This window comes from Cydia splendana, chromosome 17 (genome assembly GCF_910591565.1).
Source record: "Cydia splendana chromosome 17, ilCydSple1.2, whole genome shotgun sequence".
Taxonomy (NCBI): domain Eukaryota; kingdom Metazoa; phylum Arthropoda; class Insecta; order Lepidoptera; family Tortricidae; genus Cydia; species Cydia splendana.
Genome location: NC_085976.1, coordinates 1,005,682 through 1,025,825, shown reverse-complemented (window position 1 = coordinate 1,025,825; position 20,144 = coordinate 1,005,682). Strand labels below are relative to the sequence as shown.

The following is a 20,144-nucleotide window of genomic DNA, read 5'->3' as shown; positions in this document are numbered from 1 at the left end:
AACTTGGTTTAAGTATTCGGAGTTTAATTAATATTGTTAGCGCCACGTGCACCATCCCACTAACCCGGGGTTAAGCGGTTAAACCGTTAAGCTCCACTTGCATAATCCCACTAACCCGGGGTAAACTGGTTACACCGTTAACCCAGTGTCAAATTGTACTGGTAGCCATGGTAACTCCAGGTTTAACCGGTTAACATCAGATTAGAAACTATAATAATTTATGGAAAAGATCACGTGATTATTCGTTCGCATCTGTCATTCCGATAATTTTTACTGGTCTACAAGGAGACTAATTTAATTTATACACAATCGAAAATTGTTGCTCATCAAACGAAAACCTCCGTAATTTTTAAACAAAAATCCAAGGGCAATATTAAAATTCTCTGTCCCCGGCGTCTGGCAATCGTCAAGGATTTTTCAATTGACCGCCTTCGTGTGACAATTTCCTGGCCGCCCGCTCTTTAAACGACATTTATGTATGAGGGAAATAGAAAGTTTCAATGTTAGGGTCGTCTTTATGTTTTTTATAACATTGCTTTTCTGCTATGCAGGCGCCGTTAAGCCGAGAGTAACTGTATCTTTTGGTGGAATGAGATTTTTTATGCGCGGTAAGGTTGGGGAGAGTTTTTTATTTATTAACTGACTGACGAGAAATGGGGGTAATGTTTTTCAAAGTGAAGCCTTCAGCCCTATCCATTTTATGGATTTCATTTTGTTTAGGTGTGGTGAGATGATGTGAATTTTTTAAGTAACTTATTATTACATTATTAGTTGTATGCATTTAATAACTGGAGTCTCCTTTAAGAGCTTACCCCTCTGCCGAAAAACTTGCACAATTGTGCAAAGTTTTGTATGGACTGACATGGCTATTTGTATTTGTTTGTGTTTTGTATGATTTGTACGTTACGTACAAATCATTGTAGAAATAGCAATACATTTGACGTATCCTCCCCCGCAAAAATCGGCAGACTGTTTCGTACAGAAAATGACAACCATGACGTCTCCAGTTACTAAATGCTCTAAGGTTGTATGTTAAGGTGCCGTTACTGAGAGTTAAAATAATAACATTTTTTAGTAATAAACAAAAATATAAAAATAAATAAATAATGCTATTTAAAGTACTGCTTGGGTTGAAAAGGGACCAAAGACATTTAAAAGCTTGACGTCACTTAGTAAAAGAATTACCAAACCACACAAAGATTAAGTAAAAAAAAAATCGTAGGAATTACGTACTATTTAGTGGGTATTAAAACAAACATTGTTCACAGGAACAATCTAAAGTATGGTTAACTCCCAATGTAAATGTAAAGAAAAATATAATCAACAAAGCGAAGAACAGACAGAAATACGGGGGATTGTTTGAGAAATATTTAAAAGTTCCTCGGCAAGAATCCATGGAAGAATGCGGCCAGGAAACAAAGGCTTTCCGACGCGGACGAGGATTATACAATTTTTGAACAAACCCAACTCGGGCGGTGTTGCCTGACTTTTATTTTGTTCATGTGGGAATATCAGACAAATACCCATGAAACACCTTTTACCACGGGGATTATCTGGAAAAAAAGTATTAAAAAGGGCCTACCCTACCCTGTATTGAGCATGCCTACGAAGCAGGAAGTTTCGGGTTCAAATCCTGGTAACCGGGCATTGGATGCATAGCTGAATGTGCAAGTCGCAAAATGTGCAGGCTACGTAAAATGACAGATATTCAGATATTTGTTCCTAAGTACCTAATGGATGTTTTCTATGTTATTTTAGTATGTAGCTATCTACATTTATCTATCTAGTATATATTATTGTAGGTATCGTCTTCATTTAGTACCCTCAACACAGGCCTTATTGAGCTTACTGTTGGGCTAGATCGATTTGTGTAAGATTGTTTTATAATATTCATTTATAAATAGTATTTCTCTATTGTAATATTTTAGCCAAAAATTTCTTACGATTACTGTTTTTTCGCATCCCCACTTGAATTAAACAATGAAACGGTGCAATTAAATTTAGATCAAAATTTTTACGTTCGAATGGTCCCGTGCTGGATTATTTTTTTAGCTAACGGGAAATATTGATTTCAATCAACGCACTCGGGCGTGCAAACTAAACAAACGACCTGTGAAATCCACCGAAATCAATAAAGCCATTAAAAATGGATCGAGTTATTGTGTAGTCGAAATAAAATAATCCATGCTGAGCTGAGCGAATACGGATCTCTCTGCTTTAGTGAAATTGACTGAAACTTAACAACAGCATCTTACTATAGGGTTATTAATTAATTTCACTTTGACGTTTGTAGAGCCTTTACACCTCCACATTTTATTAGTACTTACGTATTAGCACTCTCTCAGTTTATAAATCATCTACGTTTGGACCTCGTTATTGTTTTCGAAACTACCCTACACATTATTAATATTAATAGAAGGGCCAAAAGGTAGGATATTGTTTTCAGATTGGAATATCATTTTGACATGTTTTGGGATGAGCTAGGAAATTCATTTATTATTTAATACGGAATTGAAATATTGTGACAAGACGGTACATAAGATTGAATTTGGAATCCTTTAAATTTAGGTACATACAACCCCAAAAAAACCAAGGGATAAGTTCGCCTTTGTTAGTACAAATCAAAACAGGAAAAATAACATTCGTTATTCTTCCTGTTTTGTATTGATTTTTTTATAATAAAGCGTACGTATTACGCGTAAGCGTAAGCGTACTTACGTATTAGCACTCTCTCAGTTTATAAATCATCTACGTTTGGACCTCGTTATTGTTTTCGAAACTACCCTACACATTATTAATATTAATAGAAGGGCCAAAAGGTAGGATATTGTTTTCAGATTGGAATATCATTTTGACATGTTTTGGGATGAGCTAGGAAATTCATTTATTATTTAATACGGAATTGAAATATTGTGACAAGACGGTACATAAGATTGAATTTGGAATCCTTTAAATTTAGGTACATACAACCCCAAAAAAACCAAGGGATAAGTTCGCCTTTGTTAGTACAAATCAAAACAGGAAAAATAACATTCGTTATTCTTCCTGTTTTGTATTGATTTTGTTATAATAAAGCGTACTTAACTCAATTTTCCTTACATGTCCATAAATCCATAAATACACCTTGAAAATTTCTCATCCCGAGTTCCTTCACGGCTCGAATTACTCGCATACTAATCTGAGTTAATCTTGACTTAAGTTGGTTCCTAATTTACTAAATTTAAAGTCTCATTTATCTTCAAGGAGCTTCCCCCGTAATTATGCATTATCTACATGGCGACTAATCCTTCAAGAATATTAATCTGCTCAGTTCTTGTTATTCATAAGCACGCTTCGTTTACAACCCCTTAACAACATATTGATTCCGAAAACTTTATCTTTCACTCTCGCTAAATTCATCCAGCGATCTCTTCTTGAGATCAAGTTTTTTACCGTCCACATACCTACTCGTAAAAGTTCTCGTAATAATAAAATTATGATGGACCCAGCGGAGTTTACGATATATTTATTGGGCCGACGATAGTCGAATGTTCTCGACTTTTGCTTGTAACAAAATAAACAGAACGTCTTCAGTTGTTTGTTTAGTTCGATTAAAGCGGATAGTTTGTGTGATTCTATTCTTCGTGATGAATGCTGGAATTTCTTTGCGAAAATCGGAATCGAAGATGTTTTTCTTGTATTGACCGCGCTGTTCAATAATTGTGGATATCTCCTTTGTACTCGTCCTTGAACTGTTGTTGCGGAAATATAACATATTATGTTAACACAGTTTATTCAACTGTGTTCCCTTAAAAAAAACTAGTATGACGGTTTTCAACACGAGTAAATTATACTTTTTTCTTATAATTAAAAGTTTCCCTTCAAAAGTAAAGTTAAAGATCCAATTTTAAAACTCTAATTGGCACCTTGCAAATTACAACCAATTGTTCTGATCCGCTTTTTACAAAACATAGGATTTCGGTTTTAAGCTGTCAAAATCAATTCACCAACTCCACATTTCGACTTCAGTGTGAAGGCATTAACACAGAATGCGTCCTTTGAGACATCTTGACAGACATTGTAGTCCCTTTGATGGTATCGGAGCCCTAAAAGTGAACAAAACAGCCGACACCTATTAGTCAGGGAGTTGACATTTGGAGAAAGGGCCGTCCGGTTCTCGCTGGCCCTTCCTCCCATTTGTCAAAGGTTTAAACCGGTTTATGAGCTCCTGTTTTCTTGACGTCTTTTGTGAGCGTTTTGAGTGAGTGTGGTATACATCTGGGGTTTGATACTCGAGGTCCCTGGGAAGATGGATGTCTTGGGTTTGTCAGTCAATGGAAACGGGTTGGCTGTAATTTAAAGGAGGATTACCTAAATTGGGATTAGCCGAGTATTTAGTGGTCATTTAAGGTCCGATTTGACCGAATCTAGTTGATCTAGGATTTTACGTCTTACGTAATTGTGTTTATCCTCTTGTCTGTGTTGACCGAACTTTTAATCATATTTTTGCATATTTTGCTAGAACGAATTTTTCTGCTCTAAATATACTTTTGACCATCACGAAAAGAGAAAGACTTTTATAATTATGTACGTACGACGTACAATCAATAATGAAATCAGTACTCCTTAAGCCTATAAAATAGAGTAAATGTTGACTCACGCTAGACCGGGCCGGGGCCGGGGTTCGTTTTATATGGAAAGCACCACGTGATCACCGATCAGCCGTCATAAAAAATGACGTGTCGGACGCATCGGCCCGGGCCCGGCCCGGTCTAGCGTGAGTCATCCTTGTAGTAAAATTTTTAACTCACCTGTTCTACCCAAACGTTCGTTGTCATGATTTGATTCTTAAGGTTCTGAAAAGAAGAAAAAGCGCAATTAGTAAAAGAAATATTAATTCGTAAAGAACTATTATAATAACATTTATAGCCCCAAAAAGATGGAAAAGGGTTGTTTATTCTGAGTGTATATCATAGTTTCGGACACGTACTCTCGGAGTATCCTGCTGTCGAATGTTCATTGATTCGAATGTTCGCTGGGTCGAAATACTTGTGGCCGAATTATGCATAATAGAAAAATCGTAATCTAGAATTGTATGGGTTCGATTTGTTGTTTATCGAATGTTCGTTGATTCGAATGTTGCTGGATCGAATGTTCGCTGGGTCGAAATACTTGTGGCCGAAATATGCATAATCGAAAAATCGTAATCTAGAATTGTATGTATGTATTGTTGTAAAGCTCATCGTCTCGTCTGGCATGGCCCAACATGTGTTTGACAGCTTATTTTTTGTCAGATAAGTCATACCGCCATAAGGTCCCATTTCTAAACATTACATTTATTTTTAATCATTTAAAAAAAAATTTCTACGCTTTTCGACCCAGCGAACATTCGATCCAGCGACAGTCGAATCAACGAACATTCGACAGCAGGATACTCCGAGAGTACGTGTCCGAAACTATGATATACACTCGTTTACTGATAAAGTTGGTTTGCCAAATAAAATAAAATATGTATAGCTTTTGTGAAACAAGCTCGTTGCCTCTCAGAATAAAAAAGATCAATTCTAATTTAATAATTTGTTATGGTTTTGGTACCACCTTGGCGATCATCTTGGTGATTGGCATTTCACGTACTTTCACTTCATTTCGCATGCAAAAATCAGCGTGAGCGATCTTCCAGGTTGTATCGAAATAAAAACAAAATCGTAACGAGATGTTAAATCTGATTTGGGCTTCTGGTATTTACATAGGTAGGTAGGTAAACAGCGGTACTGAAACTTTACCTGAATACTTTATGAAAATTGTTGCAAATTCCCAAACAACAATCATAAATAATCCTCAATTTTGGGAAAGGGTCGAGGGCCCAATGACCCTTCAAGTGAAAACACTCAAACTTTCCACTTCTCTAAACTTTTACACTTCGTCGCATTATTTTTACAAAAGGCCGTCCTTTAATAACTTTTAGACCTTAGATTGGGCCCAATGTAGCCTTAAAGGTCAATAATAGCGGACAGGACTATGAATCAAAAGTAGTATCTACCATGCTCTAATAGCCTTATAAAAAGGGATAGGTATGTTATGTCCCTCAAGTGTGTCATTCTATGAAACTTGGTAACTATGTAAACAAACCGCCATATTGAAATTGTCTCTGACTAATGAATTTACTAGCGACTTTTGTTTACATAGTTAGCAAGTTCCATAGAATGACAATAAAAACCGGGCAAGTGCGAGTCGGACTCGCGCACCATGGGTTCCGTACCATAACGCAAAAAAAAAACGGAAAAAAAATGCAAAAAAAAAACGGTCACCCATCCAAGTACTGACCACGCCCGACGTTGCTTAACTTTGGTCAAAAATCACGTTTGTTGTATGGGAGCCCCATATATATCTTTATTTTATTCTGTTTTTAGTATTTTTTTGTTATAGCGGCAACAGAAATACATCATCTGTGAAAATTTCAACTGTCTAGCTATCACGGTTCGTGAGATACAGCCTGGTGACAGACGGACGGACGGACGGACGGACAGCGAAGTCTTAGTAATAGGGTCCCGTTTTACCCTTTGGGTACGGAACCCTAATTACCTATTATACCTCTGTGACGAACTGTAGAGCTAGTTATAAAGGCTAAGCTACTTAGAGGATATAACCAACGGAGACGCCATGTCTAAAATCTTCGGTACAAAATAGTCTGCTGTTTTTTGCGGGGGGGGGGGCACGTCAAATGTACGTACGTCATGTCAGATAAACGTCAGTCCATACATATGGTTGACCATTGGCCGCCTTTTTTCGACAGAGGGGAATGGCGGCTCCATTGTTAATTACTCCGAGCTAAGCTACAAGTACTTATTCGCTAGGTACGTGCACGACTGTCACGCAACCTAGCATCCGCAAATCTAGGGGAAAACGTCAATTCACTATATCTTATAAAATAACTCTAAAACTCAAAAACTACTTAACGGATTTGCATACGATTTTCATCTGTCAATAGAATGATTCTTTAGGAAGGTTTAAATGTAAAACTTGTTAAGGTTTTGTGTAAATTGGTTGAAATATGACCATGTTTGCTAATGATGAAAAAAAAAATACGCTGTCTAAGAGCTTTACTCGAAAACGCTGCTGGGACATTCCACGAGACTGTCGCTTACATAACGCTTTTGCCTTGTATGGCAGCTACCTCAATAAAATACGTGAATCTCGAGAATATACTGCCAATTTGTAAGCCAAGTCATGAAATATTACCTGACTCAATATCGCTTACTCAGCATTTCCAGAAGTATTAGAAGAATTGCGTTATGTAAGCGACAGTCTCGTGGAATGCCCCTGCTAATCCGTTTGATCTATAACAACACACAATGTATGGTAGGGTTGTCTTTCTTTCATGTAAACCTAATTTTACAAAAAAGTTCGCGATTGTGTATGTCTATCTTTTAAGGATAACTTAATTACTATAAGTACCCATTCTTACATAAGTCCTTTTATAAATAATCTAACATAGTTGTTAAGTTAAGAGTTACTAACCATATTATGGAACCTGTATTCTGAAATAAATGATTTTTATTTTATTTATTCATAAAAAAAACACATAATATGCGGTATTTGCAAAGTTATTTACCCGGATACATTATTATCTTAACCTTCTTGGATCTTGGCAGATATACGCGATTGTAAAATATATTCCATGAGTAAAAAAGTATTTATAAGAGTGTGAGAAGATCTAGTTGGAATCCAAAATGCAATACATTTCTCAACCTGTTCTGCTTAGATCTCGGTAGGTATACGTGACAGGCGAGTGCCACAGACGGATCCAATTCTATCGATATCCAGCGAACAATGCGACCTGTGTATTCCAATTGGTTACGCGAACGAGGCAGGTTTTCTGGAAGACTAGCGTTACAAGATGTTTACCACCTCTTTCTAATAAGATCTTCCCCGATTACATCCTAAACGAGCCCAGGTCCACTTTGGTTTCATGGGAAGTAATTCTGTGGGACTGTTTAGTTTCTTTGTTCTTCATGTGTCTTGTGTGATTCGTAATATATTTTTCATGCATATTTTTTTATGTGTTACCTGTCGCGGCTTCACCGAATGAACCCCACAGAAGACCAGCTATGAAACCAGCGCTGGTCTTTATGCTGAGTTGGGTCCATTTCTTGATGCTCACTTAGCGCTAGTTGCATCTACCACACTTGACTCAGCTGCCGCAATGATCAACATCACACAGAAATGAACTAACTATGAAACTTCCTATAAATTAAAATTTAGCGACGCTTTAACGGTGACCTACGGTTTTGTGCAACCGAATCTTAATGTTTTTTTACTGCTTTTGTTATCTGTACATACAATACCTACATGTTTGAACTTGTTTCGTAATCGTCACGATAAAAAATACGAACAGTTCTCCTGCTTTATCGACTAGGTGTTTGGCAATCGGAATCACACCCTGCAATCCAAAGGTATTTTAAATATAAGGCGCTTTCAAAGAATCTCTGTTTCCCGAGAACCGGCGCGGAGCGTTCCTCGGCAGAGAATGCAATTCGATCTGACCGGTGTCTAGGTAATTATGGGTCACGGAATCCGGAACAGCCAAGTTTGTTCTTACGTACGTTTAGTTCCTTTAAAGTTATTTCATTTGTTTTCGCTCAGTGGCTGTGGAGTGATTCCCATTTTGTTACTTTGAATGGTGACGTCATGGTCCAAAATAGCAATTTTTCCCTCGTTTCGTTCTATCTATAGAAACTATTTCTATTCTATTCTATCCTCCTAAGGCCCAACTAGAGGCCCAAGGTAGAATACAAAGGCCATTACCTGACTTGAAAGCCTGAAATGAAATTGTACAAAGGGTCTGCTCGTATAAGTACCTAGGCTGTATTGTCAATGACCAGGGTGACCACAGTGTTGAGATCAAGTGCCGAATAGAGCAAGCTCGTAACACTTTCCTGAAAATAATTCATCTTCTCTGCAATCGGTCCCTCCAAATCTCTACCAGGATGCGATTGGCACGGTGCTATGTATTTTCGGTTCTACTGTATGATGCTGAGTCATGGACACTCAGTAAAGCTATAAGTAAACGTCTAGCGGCATTTGAGTTGTGGGTGTACAGGAGAATATTGAAAATCTCATGGACGGATAGAAGTAACCAATGACAGCGTCCTGCAGAGAGTGCAAAAGAAAAGAGACATTTTGGATACTATAAAGATTAGGAAACTGCAGTACTTTGGTCATGTATTACGAAATGACAAATACCACCTCCTCCAGCTGATAATAAAAGGGAAAATCAAGGGAAAACGAAAATGCGGAAGAAGACGTACCTCGTGGCTCAAAAACCTCAGGTACTGGTTCAACATGAACACCAGATTGCTGTTTCGAGCTGCAGCGTCAAAAGTGAAAATAACCCTAATGATAGCCAACCTCCGGCAAGAGGCAAATGAAAAATGCAAAATTGGCCACTAAACTAATTCCTAATTGTCCCATAGAACTACGTAGGTAAAATTTTTTTTAGCCTATCATTTACAAAACACAAGTCAAGTTTCTAACGATGCATTACAAATACTATTATCATACTCAAAGTGGAAAAATGTTTCAATAACGTATAGTTAACAATAATACCTATATATTCTACATTAGGGTTTACAATGTGACAGTTACATTGTCCTAAGCGGGTCGATTTTTCCGCTACACATAGTTGTTAAAACTTAAATGAGACCTTCCTATCTTCTTCAAAATACGTACAAACAGAACAACAACATACTAACCCTAAGAAGTACATAACAACTTTATCATACCCTGTTATCCCCGCTCAAAACACTCAACACGCCTTCAATTCAAATTACGTCATTAACAGATAGCTTTATACGTCATTCGGGTCTTAAGTCGTCATTGTCTGAAATCGTCGTAATCCTTTAAGATGGCATATCGAAACGATAAAATTATTTATTTGCCAATCTATTTGTGTCGTAATCGAGTCTCGGGGGATTCGATTAACGAGGTGAGTCGATTATTGAGGATATCGATGATGTATCGATACTATTACACGCTTAAGGGATCGAGTTTGGTCTACACGGTAATTTATGCTTCGATTAATCTGATTTATTTAGGATTAGGTCAAAGTGAAGACCGTCTAATAAGGTAAGACCGTCTACAATCTATTTCATCATTGTAATTCTTGCGTTTCTACCAAATTAAGTAATTCTAAACTAACCTGACTTCGCTTATTCGTGCTTTTAGTAATGATGAATTCAATTGTAACAAAAATTGAAAATGTTAATTCGTCTGCTTCCAAGCAAGTTCGGTGCCAATTCCTGCTTTCGCGACCTATGACTGATCACTTGGAGTAATGCCAGTGCGATGCTAAACTAGGAATAGCCTGTGCACTATGGTCTATAATCAAACTAAAAGCTGATAAAAACATGCGATTTAAAATAGGACACTGCCGATGCTCCGGTATCGGTAGTGTCAGGAACGTATTGTAGATCCTTTTTTAAGGTGCGTCCACACCGCAGTTAACTTGTGGAGCAACATTATGCAACAGTACGTAACTAGGGAAGCTACCTAGTACGTATATTAACTCACATTTATAGACGGATCTATCGCGATTTATTTTTTTATTTTTTATTGGTATTTAGGACAACATTACAGCAGTAAATAAAAGTTATACATATGAATGCTTACATAACAGATGGCCAATAACAGTTATCCATTGATTACGTTTTACTTAAAATTTTACCTAGCTAGTACGATTACAATCACATACATGCCTTTAGGCATTAAGTCCGCCATTTGTACATTTTATTTGTATTTTGTGTGTTATTTGTAGTTTAAATAAATAAATACATACATATTGTATCAGCCAAAAATGGCACCCAGTACAATAAGTGCGCTCTCCACGACGCATAAAATATTAAGTGCTATGTTCCGTAGCACGCTTTAGCACGTAGCAGTACAATCCGTAGAAGTACTCGAACCTAACTCCGAAATAACTAACAGGCCAATCACTGATATTAGAATGACATTTGAATCAAAGTTATTTAGTTATCGTGCATATCGCTCGTACCTATCTTATTAGGCACAGAATAAATAATATTACTAGTTACAGAAGACTCACTCTCTAACAAAACGCGTCTGTTACGATCAGCACAGATATGGCCGCTAGGTGGCGACAACGCCACGCGCGGCTTATGGCAAACCCCAAAATTGGGGCCGAACGGCTGTACTTTTAGCTACCTGTAGCAAAGCGACGAAATCGTGGAGTGAGCCACGCCTGTCTTAGGTATCCGTACATGCTTGGCGCGGGTGAGGCGCACGATAACTAAATAACATGATTGAATTTAAATATCATTCTGATGTCAGTATAAGTACGTTTGAGGCCTGTAAATAGTAGATTAATCACTGCACTGCGGCTTTAATGGAAAATCGTCCCATCTTTCATGGAAAGTCGTATTTTAAGGCAGTTTTATCTATCGCTGCATTGCATGCGATTTGATTTGCGTTACATGCCATCGAACGTCATAATCGCGGCAGCAATGTATAATATATAATTGTAACGTTATCTATGAAAAGGGACCTTATTCTCATCGACAGTAAGGTCCCTTTTCATAGATAATGCCCCATATGTCGATTTGCATTAAATAGATTTATATTCTTGTAACATTTTGGTGAGTTATAATTATAACTCATTATAATTTACTTTTATATATTTATCATTGACTTACAGGCCTATTCGGATTTCGAGATAATCACAAGATCTTGAGACGATTTAGAGATCAACTAGATCTACATTAGATATCGACTAGATGTGACTTGGATATCTAAGTCATAACTTGTCGAAATCGTTCAAGAGGACCTCCAGAATCGCGGAAACGTCAAATTTGACATATCTATCTTACAAATATCTTTAAATTATCCGTATCGTAACTTGTTGAAGTCTAGTAGAAATCTAATTTATTTTCCGAATCGAGCCGTTACTTTGCTTACTGATGGTAATAGGTTTGTCGATATTTCGTTTTGTAACATGGCAAACCTGCATGTACAGCCACCGCGCGCACTGGCCGGTTGGAAATAAAAAACTAAGGGTTTCGCCGTCTTTTGTTTTTTCTTCGTAAAATTTTCCTTTGGAAATGTTGTCGGATATAGCACAATTCTGTAATTATTATTTTAATGCGACTGTATGGTTATAATTAGTGATAAAGTTTCATACTAGGGCTGCCACTAATGCAGGTAAAGTTTGTATAATTGTATATATAGCATTAAGTTTAGGTTTATGTTGAAATTAAACCTAATCCAAGTCTTATTTGTACGAAATGTACGTCACTGGTTCTCGTAACGGAATAAGGCTTGGGTTAGGTTTCGACTACAAGTCTAAGAACGTACGATTGTTCCAGCCCTTCCTTCTACCTTTAAATTGAAGAGCTACTGTTGCTGCTTATTATTTGGACGTTTGCTGCTGAAGCTTTTCTTTACCCACGGACCTCGCTTAGCCTGCGTTGCCAAAGCTGATTCCCGCACCCGCGGCCTAAGTTGATCGTACGGTTCGACAAAGAATGGGATTCAAGAACGTTAAGGCCAGTGACGATATTTTATTGGTTTAGATTCAAGTACTGACAGAAATTAGTTTATTTTATTGTACATATTTTCATATTATATTATTTACTATAAAGAACCTAGTTTTCATTTACCGCTCTAGCTAGCCGGTAACAGTTTTTGCTGGAAAAATCTCTAAATCACACTATTAATTCACTCAAATAAAAAAAAATCTACTGTTCGAAGCTAAGTGCACAACTTCCCTATTTATTTAACCAAACTCATTTATTCCGCTACACCCCGGCGGTTTAGCGGCGTCCCGATTATCAATTTATTGCAGCATTCGATATTGTTGGGTAACCAAGCAATTTGATACAACGAAATTGTTTTAACGAAACCATTTGCTTGACCGACTTTTGGAGGTTAGAGGAAAATGGAATACTTTGTATAAAATAATGAGTTTCTTCCTACAGGGCACGGTTTGTAGAAGCCCGGCCGAACAATTTTAAAGCGGCATTGTGGTTAGGGAAAATAGTTTTGTAGTAGGGAATAGAGGAAGTGCAGTCAACTGGGGTGACTATTCACCCCTATGGATGGCTGTGGTGAATAGGGAGAAAACTTTAAATGTGATTTTCCTTACAATTTCTTAAAAAATACCCACACGAATTGTATCATTCGATTGAAAATAATAGTAGATTTTGTACGAAAAAAAATTACCAATTCATAGTACAGTAACATAATTTAGTGGCCTAACTAAAAACATCGACAACAGCCCCAAACTCGTGTTTTTAACCTATTCCCTCAATAACATCGTTACTCGAAAAGCTGACTTCGGGTATATCAGCACCACAAAACACAAGCATGTCCTAAAGTCCTTATGACATCGTCAAAGAGTCTATTATCGGTTAGCTTACTCGGCTTTTTGCTTGTTTTTTCTGTGCGTAGCGTCTTTTGTTTTAGGCGAGGACCAGCGCTCGTTGACCTACGTGTTTTACGGCTAGTCAGGGTTTTATTTCATGTTTTTATGTAGTACGGCGCCGGCTATATGTCTGGGTAGGCTGGCGCACGTAAACTATCGCGGTCACGTACGGAACAAAGGCGATATGACGAAGGTCCGGTTGTTATTAAAAACGTAAGACCTTTTTATTTATGCCCACCCTCGCAGCTATAACTCAGCGGAGCTGCAAAGAGGGTATGGACGTGATATACAAGGGCTAGCGGGCACGTTGCTTTTCAACGACCATTTCAAAATATAAGATTAACCCTTAAACAGGTCTGACGCATTTTTTACTTTTGATTGCTGATTCGGGTGGGTAATAGCTTAAAAAGAAAAGTAATCGTTTGATTTTTTTTATTACCCCTAATTCAATAAAAAAAAACCGGTGGTTTTTATATGCCCACTGCTCGTGACCAATGGTGCTACGTGGTCCTTATATGGCCACTGCCTTGTTAGCCATACAGAGTAGTTTTAAGGGCAAGTCATGTGCACATCACATTTACACTTGCGTCACAAATTGCACTAACTGCCAGCACTTTCTTGGCTCACATGGATGTCGTGGCTCGTAAGATTGACCGTTGAATAAATATTTAATTTAAAACCAAAGGAAAATATATTACTTTTGTACTATGAGGGTTCATTCATAGTAATGAATCTTACCCTTAAATGTCATGTAAACTCCCTACAGGTCAGAGGCCACTTATAAACCACTCGAACGTGCCCCAGACGGGCAGAGGTTTCATACGAACCACAAACTTTTAGATCGAATATTTTATCAGAAAACAATAACTAAGGTAAGTTATGACTTACTACACATACATTATCAAATAATCTACCATAAAAATACAAAACAAAATACTTACAGTACTTTTTAGGGTTCCGTACCCAAAGGGTAAAACGGGACCCTATTACTAAGACTTCGCTGTCCGTCCGTCCGTCCGTCCGTCCGTCCGTCCATCCGTCCGTCTGTCACCAGGCTGTATCTCACGAACCGTGATAGCTAGACAGTTGAAATTTTCACAGATGATGTATTTCTGTTGCCGCTATAACAACAAATACTATAAACAGAATAAAATAAAGATTTAAATGGGGCTCCCATACAACAAACGTGATTTTTGACCAAAGTTAAGCAACGTCGGGAGTGGTCAGTATTTGGATGGGTGACCGTTTTTTTTTGCTTTTTTTTTTGTTTTTTTTTTTTTTGCATTATGGTACGGAACCCTTCGTGCGCGAGTCCGACTCGCACTTGCCCGGTTTTTTTTGGGCATAGCGAACTTATACAGCGGGAGAAACGTACAAAAACTGCCATTTGTTGTCGATTTGAACTTAACAACTATATTTTCAAAGAAATTTGTTTTGACACCTGTAATTTTTTTACGTTCCGATATCAGCCACTTAATAGACTTCACGGCAATGACATTTTGCGGTCGTTATATTTACTCAGCTCGCCATAAAAAAATCATTTGCTATGTGGTACTTATAGATACACAACCTGTTTAAGGGTTAATAAAAATACTTTATTCAGTGGACAGTAGGTTTATTGACTTGATAATAAGCCAGTTGACAAGGGACGTCCTTAGAGACGTAAAAATATGACAGCGTTATTTCAATATCAAAGCGTCGCGATCGTACAATTCATGCAAATCTCACAATTTATTATAAGCTGATGTGGCATGTCCCGGCCATGTTGAGGTAATTTATTTTGTCACTATATTAGTGTGTACCTACTCAAAAATAGTAAAATCGATATGTGAAAAAGGTGTGATTTTTTTCGAAGGCAAATATATAATAATGAAAATTGTAAGGGTTACATCACTTTTCAGCCTGGAATCCGATGGGGATTTCCTGTAGCCTAGGAACACCGCTACAGGGATCAGAAGTCAAACTAAGGTCTATCCGGGTCTTGATACCTGCCTGATGATATCTATTTCTAACGTTTTTGGTGCGTGATATAATCTTTTCTGCTGTAAATATTCTACTCCAACTTGCTCAAGTTTGCCCCGTGTTAACATAAACGCTACGCGAGTGTTGACTCAACAAATATTGCTGTAAAGATGGCCGTTCGGAGGCCGATTGCCGTGTTTTCTTCACAAACACTCGATTTGGACCTATCATAGAAATAATTCTTTGTGTCCCTGTTTCGTTTAATAAAAAAAGTTTACAAGTAGTTTGCTGTAAATAATAAGTGAACAAAACCTTCCCTCCTTAATTCGAGAATTCATAATTTTTTATAACCTTGAATCTTTATTAAATATCTAAGTACTTATTTATATAAATAATCTTGAATTAAACCTTGAATTGAACACGATATTTATTAATTATATCTTTATTTTATAATATTATTTATGTATTTTATTTACTTTTGGACGTTTTGGTTAGTTTACTTTTAAAATGTTACTGTGCATTCCGTAAGTTTGTCTATCTAATTTGAATTCTCCCCTCATCTACTCGAAGGTCAGCTGGAAGAGATCCCTTACAGGGATAAGTTCGCCTTTGTACCTATATTTCTGTAAATATTATGTAAACGTGTGTTGTGTACAATAAAGTGATTACTACTACTACTACTACTAATTAAGTATATATTTGAATCGTTTCACACAATTTTGTTCAAGATTTCGACATGCCCATATTCTAGTAAATAACTAGGAATACACGGAAAATAGTCTACAAAATAGTTGGGCCCGCCTTCCCGTCTGCGGCTGACAGAAAAATATAGTTCGCCGCGCCTCCTTGCTAACGCTACTCGTACTTTTGGAAGGGCGTCTTGAGAAATAAAAGAAAGGTTTTTTGTTTTGTATTATTTAACGGCCACTTTAGCCTAGTTGAGGCGCTGGCTATGCGCACGGTGTACTGAAATTTCCTTCCCCAACCAAATTATCGCAGAACCTCTATTGGGCAAACCAGCATTTATACTTACGTTTTATTATTCTTAGGTATAGGTTAGGTTAAGGTTAATACATATTTGAAAAAGATATATAGGTACTTGTACATATGTGAATCGCTTTTGACTCAATAACATGCAGTGGTAGATCGGTCTTCAAGTTTTGGACGTTATAATAATATGGTATAAATGAATAATGCACCAAACTAATACAAATATCAATTAAAATTTATAGTTAGATACTTAAATTAATTACCAAGCAATATTTTTCTTTATTTTAATTCATAAAGTAGGTAAAGTAAAATTTGTAGCAAAAATTTTTATCCTAATATCAATCAAACAAACAAAGCCACCTCACGGGATTTCGCTTATCATCTTTAAGCTAGGCTTGTTTACCAAAACCAGGGTCCCGCAAGGTCCCTTTGTTATTAAAAAAGACGTCAACGACTTGATTTATGGTCCTTTCGGGCAATAATGGGATTGTGTCGTGTAATGGTGGGAGCTCATTATGGGCTAAGTGATAAATAACGCTGCGAATTGCGATTTTTAGCCGATACGATGTTCGTATAGGCATAGCTTACTATATTAAGTAAATAACAGCTATTAAATACCTTAACGGGGGGTCCAATAGTCATATTTTTTTTTATTTGTACAAATTGTGAAATAAGTACCTATATGTAAGGATCATTATTTATTAATAGATTATATATTGATCATTCTTACTTTTATTTATGATTGACTGATACTTGTCACTGGTTCCCGCCATGTTGAATTGTTATAAAAGGGCGGGTATACAAGTGACAAGTGACCAATTCGAGTACGGACAAGTTAGAATGAAGACGTTTTGAATATTTTATTGTAAATTGGTTGTTATTATGTTTGTAACAAATGAATAAAGTTAAAATATTGGTACAAGTATTAGTTTTCATCATCAACCCGGTAATAACCAAACATATAGGTATTATTGATTTCAAGAAGGATATTTCTTATTCTTCATTTTTACTATTACTAAGGTAATAATTATGTAGTTTCTTCCTTCCTTTACAATATACCAACGTATAATAAAATGCATAAATAATGTATGTCAACCTAAGTCATTGTAGTTTCTCAATACATAATTAACATGCAAGCATCAAAAGCACATGTACATTAACATCAAACGTTCAACGTATCAAATTACTTGGCATGTAAGTAACTTTCAATCGCTGCCTTACTCCAATATGCACACAGTCAATCATATTTATCATTATTAACATGTAACTAACAAAAAAAATTGGCCAAGTGCGAGTCTGACTCGCACACGAAGGGTTCCGTACCATTATCTATAAAAACGGTCACCCATCCAAGTACTTAAGTCCCAGAGCCCCACTTAAGTCTTTATTTTATTCTGTTTTTAGTATTTGTTGTTATAGCGGCAACGGAAATACATCATCTATGAAAATTTCAGCTGTCTAGCTATCACAGATCACGAGATACAGCCTGGTGACAGACGGACGGACGGACGGACAGCGGAGTCTTAGTAATAGGGTCCCGTTTTAACCTTTGGGTACGGAACCCTAAAAACGTTATTGTTACGAGTAAGCTGTAATGTAACAATCAAAAACACGTCAGTGTTACTCGCAGTAACATGTAATTGTCAAAAGCACGTTTACATTAACATCAAACATATCAAATGACAAGGCTTGCGACTTCCAATCGAGCCGGCTAACTTCAAAATGCACACTATCCATTGTCATATGCCGACATCTGGCCCCGACCAGTAATTAAACTTTGTAATTGGATCGGGCGACAGTCGACCACTTTAATGAGACCCGCCAGCCACTTATGGTACATGTATAATGGGATACAATAGGTTTACTAAGAATATGTGACGTTCTCAATCAAAAGGTAACGCATTGTCGCTTGCCATAATGACACTCTGACAGGTTATTCGTATAAAGTTACAAGCAAATGTCGTCTTTATATTAAGCTGCCAAGTGGTACATTTTGATTGAGAATGTCACATATATAGTATAGGTTAAACTATGAATTTGAAGATTTGACATGACTTATTTTCTGTATTTATTTTTCTTCATAAGTTAGGGTAACGTTCCATTTCTAACCGCAGCTGCATTACTGTCAATTTTACTATGGAACAATGACAATGACAGAGACGCGTTCAGTACCGGTAGTGCAGCTGCGGTTAGAAATGGAATATTACCATTAGGTTCTTTATAACATGAATATAAAAGTAAAATACAAAAACACATAAAAAACAATAAAAAATACATATAAACACATTATAAAAAACCTTACCTAGGGTGCCGCCAGCAGCGGGGCAGGGCCCAAGCTACCGGTGGTCAGTGCCGCAGAGAGAGGAACCGGCGGACTATCCGCGCCGTGTCCAAGATCACCGCCTTCTGCATCTGACCCTTGATCCAACCACCTACCGAGAGTCTCTCAAGATGTTGGTCGAGACTCTTCGCTATTAGACCGTTCACTGAAACGACTATCGGGACAATGATCGTCGAATCAACATCCCACATGGCGGTTATCTCGTGAGCCAAGTGACATGACTTATTTTTATTATTAAGATTTGATCAAATACATTATAAATTTATACAACACTATATAGAAAATGTATATTGCAAATACTTATGCCTACTTATAGTATACATATATAGCGACTTGCATAGTCTAAGATTATTGCAAAATGTATGATAATTCAATTAAGTCAACCGAGGTAAATGCAACAACTATATTGCGTCTTTTTATTGTTTCTCGAATACGATTGGTCGGTACGGCCATGATGGGAACTATTTTAGTTCACATTATTAAAAAAAGGCGTTTTAATCCATATACCCCGGTTGTCTTTACACCTAAAAAATTCCAACTATCCAAGAACATAACAAACTCTCCCTCTCCTCAAAGTGTCAGTGTTTCCCGACCACACGCCATAGGCATGTTGTGACATGTTGTGACACAAATTAAATGGCAGTATGTACAGAGCAGACATGTTCTAATTTAACTTCCTTGTGGCCGCATCGGCAGTCTAGCGAATGTTGTCGCTATTACGAAATTCGGGAACTATCTTACTTGCTCCATCAGAGGGCTGTTCGAAGTTTACACTTAAAATAAGAACGTACAGGGTTCTTGCAGCATTTAAAAATGCAATAAAAACAGGGCAAATGCGAGTCGGACTCGCACACGAATGGTTCCGTACCATAATGCAAAAAAAAACGGCTAAAAAAAACGGTCACCCATCCAAGTACTGACCCCGCCCGACGTTGCTTAACTTCGGTCAAAAATCACGTTTGTTGTATGGGAGCCCCACTTAAATCTTTATTTTATTCTGTTTTTAGTATTTGTTATTATAGCGGCAACAGAAATACATCATCTGTGAAAATTTCAACTGTCTAGCTATCACGGTTCGTGAGATACAGCCTGGTGACAGACGAACGGCCGGACGGACGGACGGACAGACAGCGGAATCTTAGTAATAGGGTCCCGTTTTACCCTTTGGGTACGGAACCCTAATAAAGTAAGTTTGCAAGCGCCCATAGGCTGTGGTGGCTGTTTAACATCAGGTGGGCCGTATCAAAGAGAATTTAATTTAGACTAAAGGAATATTGTCAAAGTAAATTATGTACTCTTTACATTTACTGTATACTGTATACATTTACTATATGTATTAAATTTGTTGAATGTCAAAAAGTATCGCCATCTACTCGACGATATGCCAAAGGTATGGTGCCATTTGGTGCCACCTTTTCGAGCGATGGCGCCTTACCT

General features: G+C 37.2%; 1 protein-coding gene across 1 annotated transcript in view; it reads right to left on the bottom strand.

Moving 5' to 3' along the window:
* LOC134798608 (acetylcholine receptor subunit alpha-like 1) overlaps window positions 1-20,144 on the bottom strand; it is a 350,593-nt gene that overhangs the window by 23,468 nt on the left and 306,981 nt on the right. Inside the window, exon 3 of the mRNA XM_063770970.1 lies at window positions 4,791-4,835. Coding sequence (XP_063627040.1) covers window positions 4,791-4,835 — 45 coding nt within the window. The remainder of the gene's footprint in view (window positions 1-4,790; window positions 4,836-20,144) is intronic.